At 35.8% G+C, this 10,720-nt stretch overlaps 1 protein-coding gene across 1 annotated transcript; it reads right to left on the reverse strand.

Moving 5' to 3' along the window:
• Nucleotides 1-3,881: 3,881 nt before the first annotated feature.
• MRPL15 (mitochondrial ribosomal protein L15) lies at nucleotides 3,882-9,401 on the reverse strand. Its single transcript, XM_058174496.1, has 5 exons — nucleotides 9,207-9,401; nucleotides 8,211-8,359; nucleotides 6,372-6,537; nucleotides 4,643-4,766; nucleotides 3,882-4,318 (listed from the first exon to the last, which is right to left on the reverse strand). Exons 1-5 carry the CDS (start codon nucleotides 9,321-9,323, stop codon nucleotides 3,981-3,983), a joined length of 894 nt encoding a protein of 297 aa, XP_058030479.1. The 5' UTR covers nucleotides 9,324-9,401; the 3' UTR covers nucleotides 3,882-3,980.
• Between the last annotated feature and the right edge of the window lie 1,319 nt (nucleotides 9,402-10,720).

Below are 10,720 nucleotides of genomic sequence, written 5' to 3' on the forward strand. Positions count from 1 at the left end.
CAACACTATGATAAGGGCAGCAAAATTCAAAATAAATTTAGGGTAGAAATTGGCAGTTAATTTAGTGAATATGTACTGATCTCTAATCAGTAATCTCTAATCAGGGTGGTATAGAAATTGAAACAAACAAACAAACAAATAAATAATACTTTATTCAGCAAGGTATGTAACAATCAGTTTAGCTAGGTTTTTGTGTGGAATTCTATGCTGTATTCCCTATCATTTCCTATATTTCCTCTTCCCTAATACTTTATTTCAATAGTTTGTATCATTTATTTGATATGGGGATTTCTCATTAAGATCTTTATAGGCAATCGTACACAATTACTCAGCTATTGTATTTCTGAATTATAAAGTTTGTTTTGTTGATCTGGATTTGTGGTGTAAAGATCCAAAGCATCTTCCTTTCTTTTTTCTTAAGAGTTGTGCTGAAGGAAGTGCTAAGATCTTCCCAATTGGAGAGACTAGGGGTGTCATGAAGTGCAGCCCAAGAGACAGCAGCCTATTGCAGAAGCTAAGAGAGTTATGCTGTATTAAGGAGCAAAACAGGCAAGGCTCCTTTGGATCTGATGTGGGCACTTTCTCATCATTCAATCACTATAGCCAACAGGTACAACACAGTTGCCAACTCTAATAGTTTTTGTTGAGAAAATATGTGATTATTGCCTTTCCTAACTTGTAAAAATGGTGTCGAGAAAATTGTGTTAAATCGAGTTGATGAGAACCTCAAAAAGAAAAATGAAAAATTTAAAGAGCAAACTTATGCATGAAACAGCTCATGAATGTGGTGGAAACAAGGATGGTTTGCAAGGACATAGAGTTACAAAGGGATACAAAGAACAGTCTTGATGTAAACTAGATTTAACTATATTTATTTTCTATTATGTCTTACCTTTTAATTTCTTTTCCTGGTTTTCTGTGATTTGCATTAACACAAACATGCATAGAGTCCATATTTGTATGCAGAACACACACTTGATGCACACAAAGCAGCAAATGAAATCAGTAGCAAATTTGCAGCAGTTTAGGACAATAGTGGGTGCCAGTATTGATGGCAGTGATATGTCTCATTACACATCATTTCTAATATAAATACTTCAAATGTTTATTCTTATTTATTAGAATCTGTTCATTGGAGTGATGAATAAATAAAAATCAATCCCATTCTTTGTTCCGGGTGATGGCCATCTTTAATACTTACTTGCCTACATTCAAGGATTATAAACTGGTATAAACAAAGCACCTCCAAAATAAATGCCAATAGCCTTTAGCAGAATTGAAAAACTGAGATCTGATGAAACAAAAATAAAGTTGTTTATATTATCATAGCAATTATATTTTCATTATTAATTTTATTCTGAAAGACAAACCTTTTCACATTCACCTCTTTCAATTTTGGAATGAGTACAAGACAGCTGGGAAGATAATGAAATCGATACATGATTAGCAGCAAACATTTTGACTATGCCCAATGATCAAACCATTTAGGTGTGCATATACAATATAACAATGCAATAAAACTCACCACAATGGAAACAAATATTCCTATATTTCTTCAGTAATCTTCACTTTTGTGTTAGTTTTTTGGCCCAAGGCCAATTCTCATCCTCGGGAAACAATGTTTCACAACATTGCAACCATTTCTTCAATATATATTGGCTAAACTACAGTTAAGTCCTTTATCCTGAAGCAAGTTTAGCGAGTGCTTTTCCTGTTATGGCACTTTTGGATTTCTACATATACAACAAAACAGGAAAGCTGAAGCAACAATTCATCTTGAATCTGTGAAAAACAGATTTGGCTTTTAGACAAGTTCTTTGATTTGAGGAGTTGGTTGGCTCGTATTAAAAGAAGTCAACATATGAAAAATTACCCGGCGGAAGAGGTAGCGATAGATATCTGGTAACAGATAAGCTTTTGTAGCTAATAAGTAGGAAATTCTTTACAGCAATGTGATTTAAAACTAATATATGAAATAATGGTATCATAAAATTCCAGCAAGTATTTGAAGAGAGGTTTTTAAAAACAATTAGTGGTTTTTCTTTTCTGAAATATAGCATTGCCACCTTTGTTCCTTTCTAGTTTTTAGTTGATCATAATTACCTTTCTAAAATAAAACAACCGGATTCTGTGGAACGTGGCAGTTTTGGCTCTTTAACATATTGATAGCATTACAAAATTGGTATCAGGATACAGCTGCCTTGTGACTACAAGGGTGCTTGACAAATATGTACTATCCAATCAGTGCACGTCACTAGACATCTGTTTCCTGTTTTCATTCTTTCCCCATTATCATTTTATCAGAGTTTCCCTTTCACCTGAAGTTTATTTATGTGTGTTTTATATTAAGAATGCGGTGAACAGTATCCTTAAACACATACAGCAACTTGCTCATCAAACATAGAAGAACAGAGTGGAAATAAGTCTTCTATTCTTTATAATGTATGTAAACATATTTTACAGAGACAGACACTTTTGCCTAAACTTCATTGCAGGAGTAAATTCCGATCTTACTGCCAATTAGCTTCCCTGTCAAATGTCTCAAATTCTGGAATGCAAAAATTAATCAACTCATGAAAAATTGTTGTGCTATCCAATGGGGGAAGTCTACTCATATTTTCCTGTCCTTGTTCTCTCTCAAATTAAACCATCGCGCCTGCAAAAAGTTATAACTTGTTAATCTAATAGCAGAATAAAGGACAGAACAATATAAAAAGAAATATTGTATTAACTATGCTCTAGTTCTGCCCTTTATTTTTAACTAACGTAACCACCTTAAAGAAATCTGTCCACTATAGCATGGAAGTGACAAAATCTTTTCACTAACCAATGTTGCCATCCGACATTATTCACTTAAACATATAAAATGAACAAAAAGTAGGGATGCATAACTCAGCTGAATTCCAGTACCTGATACTCCACCATACTTTAATCTCTAACAATCATATTTGTATAGTCATCTACAGAATTATTAAAAGAATTGCATGCATGCACACACACACACTCCCTCTCCTTGGCAAATATGATAAGTAGATAATCTGTGACCAAATAAATGATTTTTTAAAAAGAACTGACAGTTCTCTCAGTAAATATACCTATAGTGCTTATGGAACTTCTAGTTAGCAGAAAGCTCTTAGAATTCCCTTTCCTCCGCCCCTGAGTACACTAGTAAATATACATTGATAAATACATACACTGTCCATACCAACATTACTCCTTTAATTCCTTGGCATAAATAGATTTGTTGCCTATAAAGGAGTTATTAAATCTGATATAGCGATCAAAATATAAAAGTAAGTGAGCCAGCAGAAGGAGATGGAACAGCACAAACATGTTTTCTTGCTAAAGAGAATAAGCTTTAGTGCTTTAAAACAAAATATTGAAAAAGTATTCACTTGTAAAAAGAATAATTTGTATAATTTAAACACTATTTTAAAAAAATTATACTAGATATACCTTAAAATAATTGCAATATTTTAAATTATTATTTAAGATGCCATTATCTGATCCTATATTTATTCAGTCAGTTATTCAATTATTTCACCTATCTCAGATTGACTGCGGAAGGCTAACAACAGTAACAGAAATCATCAAAAGACATAACTATAAAAAAGAACATACACATTCAGCAGCTAAGGTATAAAAATATATAGAACCAACAAGGTATCAGCATAACCATTATACAAACTTTGGTACCCATCTGGATCTCCAAGCTAAAAGGGTTTGAAAGGCATATTTACTGAACTCCTAGAAGAAAGCAATGCAGGAAAAAACCCCAGAAATCTGCAATAAGTGATTTAAAGGCTGAGACAGAGTAAGTCTGTACACTGAGGATTAATCATACTAAAAATTGCATCTGACATAAGGAAAATAAACTCTAATGCAGAAAAATGTTTATATTTTATTATAGTATTATTACAATTGATTCAATATTATTTATATTACATATAAACATTAAATGGTATATCCAATTTCAATATTCAGGAGCTGTAATATTTTAGCAACTTCTCATCTGTTGGTTTCAAAATCTTCTTTTCTGACATATTTACTATCCAACCTGGAGCAAGTCCAAAAAAAATCTGCCTAGGGTCCTTCCGAGTACTCAGCATTTCGAAAAGTTCATCTTTGGTAATATCTGGTAAGATATAACCATATTTTTGGGAAAGTTCCATCCTTGCTTCAGCAACCTTTGAAGGATCAGCCAAGTAGCCTCGGTTTGCAGGATCTGTATAGTAACGGACAAGATCTTCAGGAGGTAGCATTCGCCTTGGAATAGGTTTGCCTCTCTGAAAAAATGGCACTGGCTTGCAAAGAATCTCTATGTATAAAGCATGGAATAAAGCAATAAAATATTACTTTAACATTAACAATCCAACTTCTGGAATAATTGTATTAACACAAAATATATTTTCCTTACATTTTGTATATTGTACTGTTAAAATAAACCTGATATTTTTCTGCTCTAATGATACCTGTAGAACACAGACTAGAAAACTAACATTCAGTTTAAATCTGATGAAAAATATCACAGATCCTTTTTTTTATTGTTGCAAAGCTTTTATTTTTAAATAATGACAGATTGATGTATTTAAACAGTATTTGGCAAGATCAAAGGACATGAAGATGTATTGAAAATTCTTACCCAAGCTCCTTGGATCATAGAAAGCTGTAGTAATTACACCACCATTTTTTTCAACAGCAGCTATGGCTAGTTCAGATATCCACTGTACTTCAATGTTTATTTTTGCTGCAAAAGTATCAGCACCCTATAAGTTTATATAAATTGAAGTTAGATTACATAACATCTGTCAGTTTTGGAAGACAATTTTCTTTTTTGCTTCTTAACTGCCACATATTTTAGCTGGGGAAGTTGGGAGGGGGTTGTTGTTGGAGCCGTAGAAAGTTAGTCATAACAACATTCCGTATTCAAGGACTTTTGCCTGCATCTGATGGAGACTGCCTGAAGATTGTATCCGGTTGAGTGTGAAGAGTTGATTGGACAATGTGATGAACTTGTGGGTGTGGGGCAGGGCTGTGGAAAACCTGGAAGCTTTCAGATTTGGGTTTTCCCAGCTGTGCCAACATGACATCTCTAATAAATTGGAACTTTGAGGAACCTCAGGCCTCAGAGCTTTATTTTGTTGGGGGTGTTCCTTGGAACTCTGACATTAACCCGAACATCATCACTTTAAAACATTCACCCATCTGCCCATTCTTAAATGCAAGGTATCAGCCTACTATTTCAGGATTAGTGGAGTTTATTTTGTACTGTACTGTCTTTGAAGACAGCCAGGAAATTCAACCTGTACAAGTTATAGTGGTCTGGATTATAATTGGAATCAGGTTTAAATTTGAAAACAAGCCTTCTGGAGCACTGGAGCATTACATTCAGCTGTACTGTGATAAAGAAGAAATAGATTCTTTTCATTGGGAGTTTCAATATTTGGTTTTAACTGACTCACAACTCCAGAAACAAGGATTACTCAGTTAGGAAATATTTCTTCACTGTACATAAAGTATAACAAATTATTAAATAGTGTGAAAACAGGAAAAACATTATAGAATTTGTATAGTTAGTTATTGCTTAATAATGGACACTGGGATTGGAATTTCTGTTGTGATTGTGACTTCCAACTGCCAGCTTCTATGTTGACTTTGCTTGTGGGAGCTGGCAGGAAAGTTCACAAATGACAATGACATGACTGAGGGATGGAAATGGTGGGAAATCAAGTCTGGCTGTCAAGCAATCATGTGACTGCAAGGTTACAACAACAACCAGAACTTCAACGACAGTTTTAAGTATCACTCGTTTAGTGCCATTTTAAGTTAAATGACTGAACAAGTGATTGTTAACTGAGGACCACCCATACTCTGCCATATTCTCATGCTTGTACAGTGACATCTCAGAAGAAGAGAAACTCATTCTTAGATCACCCTTTGGGGATGATTACATTTCATTTTCTGCCTTCCTGGTCTCCTATCCAGATAATTCCTATAAATTACATGGGTATTTCCTAACAGTAACAGAACTCTGACAAATATAGCCTTTAGCCTGAAATTGTAGTCTCATCAGTTTAAGAATATGGTCATTCAAAAAATTTCTTATATTTCTGATTGATTATATTCCATTTTGTGGGGGTATGTTTCTAAAATGCTATTAAATAATTGTTTTGAAAATATTCAGATGCATAAAGCTCCTAGAGAAAAAAACTCATTACTAACAAAAAACAAAACAAAAATACAAAGGTTTGAGATTATTGAAACTGTTCAGTAACTACTTTACTGCAGCCAAGTTTTACCACACTTCAATATGAGAGGGAGAAAGAAAATATTTTCAAAACTAAATTCTAAAACACATGTTATAGACTTGCCTCCTCCACAAGATGGATACCATAATGTCTTTTAAATGGCTGCATTGTTACACCTCTGGCATTTGTCAGTTGGGTAAGATCTATTGGTTGCATGGGATCAATTCTGCCTAAGTCAATAAGGTATTGCAGCTTTCTGAGACTGATAGGTGGATATTGACGTCTGAGACTGTGAAATGAAAAGAAAATAAACATTCAGAAAGTAGATCCAATTCAAAGTAATTTAAGAATATTGATAGTATAATACATCAGTACATTATTCTTGGACAACCATCCTCAATGAAAGATGAAATTATTCTATCTATGGAATATTCTTCTGCAATCCTACAGATTCACTCAAGCCTATGTGGCAAGCATATTTTGCAAAACAAAGACCAGCTTAATACTGTGCACTGACAGAATGCCACTTAACAATTCAGAAATAAAAAGGTACACATTCCTCTTACAAAGTCTTCTTTTAAATAATTCTCTTTAACAACTATAAATTGCAAATACAAAGATAAAAGAAAGTACAATATCAGTTACAACATTTGACTAATGCAATTAAAACAAGTGTTTTTCTGATGACCTGAAATTATCATGTTCTGGTAAAATTATTTACTTTTTTTTTTTAAATTTGAATTTATATCTTGCCCTTCTCCGAAGACTCAGGGCGGCTTACACTGTGTTAAGCAATAGTCTTCATTCATTTGTATATTATATACAAAGTCAACTTTTATTGCCCCCAACAATCTGGGTCCTCATTTTACCTACCTTATAAAGGATGGAAGGCTGAGTCAACCTTGGGCCTGGTGGGACTTGAACTTGCAGTAATTGCAAGCAGCTGTGTTAATAACAGACAGACTTAGTCTGCTGAGCCAGAAGAGGCCCTTTAATTACTTAATTTCAAGTTGAATACTTTCAATATTGAATACTGAATACAATATTGAATACATTGAATATTCAATATTTTTAGATGTCTTATTTTTTGAACAATATATTTCTTACATGAAATTTACAGCTAGACAAAAGGAAAAATGATAGATGTCTTTCTTATAATGTTGGAATCAAATTTATGGTCCCGATTATTCATTGGATTAAAGATCTGATATTACTAGTGAGTACAGATAAGTAAGACACTCTTAAAGACACACATTATATATGAACAATGATGTATCATCCTTAATTTAAATTGTGAATACACATACACTCCTTCAACTGTCCCTTGTATTATTAGCCATGAAATTATGAGAATTATAGACTTTAAAGGTCAATTCTATCTCGTGTGGTTATAAGGACACTATTTAAAATGTTAAACCTAATCATTATAGTTTAGATGACTACATCAAAATACTCAGAAAGTTCATTTGCTTTTCATTGTGAAAATCAACTATCAGTTGTTTCAGAAGTCATTTGTAATGAGATTTGAGGAAGGATTCCAATTGTAGTGGGAAAGAATAAAATAGTCTAATTTCACATTCTTACAAAAATAAAGTTATAAAATATTGATCCTGTGATATAGATTAATACATAGTTTAATAGTTATAAGCAAACATACTTAATATTTCTACCCCCTTCCTCCTTTAAAAACTCCTAGTGGGTTGGGCTGAGAGACAATGACTGATCCAAAATCACCTAGCCAGCTTTTATGTCTAAGATGATAATAAATTATTATCATTATTGGACACCATTTAGAAAATATGTACATTGACAACATTTCCATCTGTCAAATACATAGGATGTTGGATTCATGCAAATACTACTCCTATAGGACAATTCAATGTACATGAAGACAAACACCAGCTGAAGAATCAGCAGATGTTATTTCACATTTTTGTACATATAATAATGGAATAAACTTACCTATGTCCTTCATTGTAGCCATATTTTGGAATAACCAGATAAAATGGTGTTTGGCCACCTTCAAAGCCTAAGCGAGGGAGTGATCCAGATTTTGCTTGCCCGCCAGTTCTCTTTGGAGGATTATATCTTCCACGACCTTGTTTTTTTATCTTAAAAAGAACAATATGTTAACATGAGTTTCATGTTCCGGCCTCTTCTTTTACTCCTTTGTCTTCATTGGCTATCCCATAACTTACACCTCTATTCCAGTATGAATGCACAAAAACCATTGTAAAATATCTCATTTCCCCACTGTTAGATAGTAAAACAACTTTATATTCTGCACTATTGTCTCCAAAACACCTGAGGGCAGACAAGCAGCAATGGAGAGAAGCAACCCAGAGCTAAGGAGAAATTTCCTGACAGTTAGAACAATTAATTAGTGGAACAACTTGCCTCCAGAACTTGTGAAAACTGGAAGTTTTCAGGAAGAGATGGGACAATTAACCATTTGTCTCAAATGGTGTAGGGTTTCCTGCCTGAGCAGGAGGTTCGACTAGAAGACCTGCTAGGTCAGGGATCTCCAACCTTGGCAACTTTAAGACTTGTGGACTTCAACTCCCAGAATTCCTCAGCCAGCGCTGGATGAGCGCCTCTTAAAGTTGCCAAGGTTGGAGACTCCTGTCCTATATCCCTTCCAAATTCTATTCTTTTCTATTCGGCAATCGAACAAATCAGCATATTTTTTTAAAAAAAGGATTAGAGAAAACATTCAAGCGAAAGAAAATCGTAGGACACTAATATAGGATAAGTGAATGCGGGACAAAGGTAAAGACTACTAGCAAAAACTACAGAAAGAACAAAGCAGAGGGAAGGAAGGAAATCCCCGGGGCTGACTTCACGGGGCAAAGGACGCCTGGTTTTCCTTCGCTTCCGCGAAAACAGAACGAAAGCGGCCTACATTGCAGCAGCAGCCGCTCAGCGGAGAGCGAAAAGCGTAGCAAACCTTCAACTCACCTTTCGCTTGGATCCAGGGTTAGGCCGTAGGTTGGCGAGGCTGACCCTAGGCAGACTCTGCAACAGCTCCAAGGCTTTCATCCTGTTCCCTCCGCCAGGTGCCCGCGAAGCCGCCATCGCCTTCGCGCAATTAATCACAAAGGCCGCAGGCAGGAGAACAGTCACACTGCACGGAAGGGGCAGGCTCGCATGCGGTCTCTTGCGCAGGCGCAGAGAGGAACGAAAAATGAGAACTCTCCCTCACCGTTTGCTTAAGGGTCTGCTTTTCACCCCGGTTGTGGGTGTTGCAATGTCAAGGCGCGTGAAAGCTACAGCAGAGGCAAGAGTTGTCGGGAAATGGGAGCGTTACGGGCTACTTAATATTGTAACGTAGGACACGGAGTTTTTTTTTTCTGTGGGATTCTTTTAGTTTGATTTTGGTAAAACCATAATGGGGTAGTGGAGACGCGAAGGGGCTGTGTGAAAAGTAATGCTCTTAAACCACTTGTGTATCTGAATGCATAGCAATTCCATGGCTCGTTTTTCATAACATGCCTTATTTTTTATTGCGCTGTCCGGAGAGCTGATTTGGAAAAGGTTGTCAATTAAAATACGGCCCTGGGTTCTCAAAAACTTTGTTTTTCCATAGTCACTTACAGCTCTTGGTTTAACCCAGGGGTCTCCAAACCAAGCTTTGCTGGCTGAGGGACTCTGGGAGTTGAAGTCCACAAGTCTTAAAAGGATCAAGGTTGGAGACCCCTGGTTTAACCAACTTAACTGTTAGAATGAAAATTACATGTCAGAACTGGTGCACGCTGACTACGCCTTCCCCATCTTTCCATGTTTCCAAACAGGTGGGTTTACACCTGTTGGTATATGGAAAGCCTACATTTCCAATACAAATATTAAAAATGAACGCGCAGCGTTTTTATAGCACTCGCAAAATCTCTTGAGCTTTGGCATCCTACTTTCTTTTTTGAACAACTGCCGCGTTTCCTTACAGAGTTGATCGCTCCAAGTCTTTTTTCCCCTCCGCGAAAGATATTTAACGGGCACAGTAACACCTCAAGAAAAAAGCCATTTCTAATTCTCAGCCCAACTCACTTCGAAGAATGGTGGAAAAAAATAGGAGGAAGGAGGATTGTCACTTTGGAGAGACAAGCAGGAGGAAGAGAATTTTCGATTGCCTCCTTGTTTATTTATTTATTTTTTAAAAAAAAACCATGCTCTTTAAAGATGGAAAAGATGACAGCCCTCCTCCCTGCTTCTTGATGAAGTCCAACTGTCAAACGGAATAGTAGCTCTATGGTGAGGAATGATGGAAGATCCCATGTTGCCAATCTTCGTATCAATTAAAATAAAGCACGGTATCAAAAGCAAAAGAAAAAATCCGGTTAATTTCCCCTCTAAAATCAAAATACTTCGCGGCTTCATCAGGCAGGCTCCAACGAAGCCCCTAGAGGAAGCCACGTGATCCGATTTGGGAGCTCCCAGAATCCCTTGCCGTTGGCCGGCCTTTACAGGGGGTCCGCAAG

The sequence above is a fragment of the Ahaetulla prasina genome, chromosome 3 (genome assembly GCF_028640845.1).
Source record: "Ahaetulla prasina isolate Xishuangbanna chromosome 3, ASM2864084v1, whole genome shotgun sequence".
NCBI classification, from domain to species: Eukaryota; Metazoa; Chordata; class Lepidosauria; order Squamata; family Colubridae; genus Ahaetulla; species Ahaetulla prasina.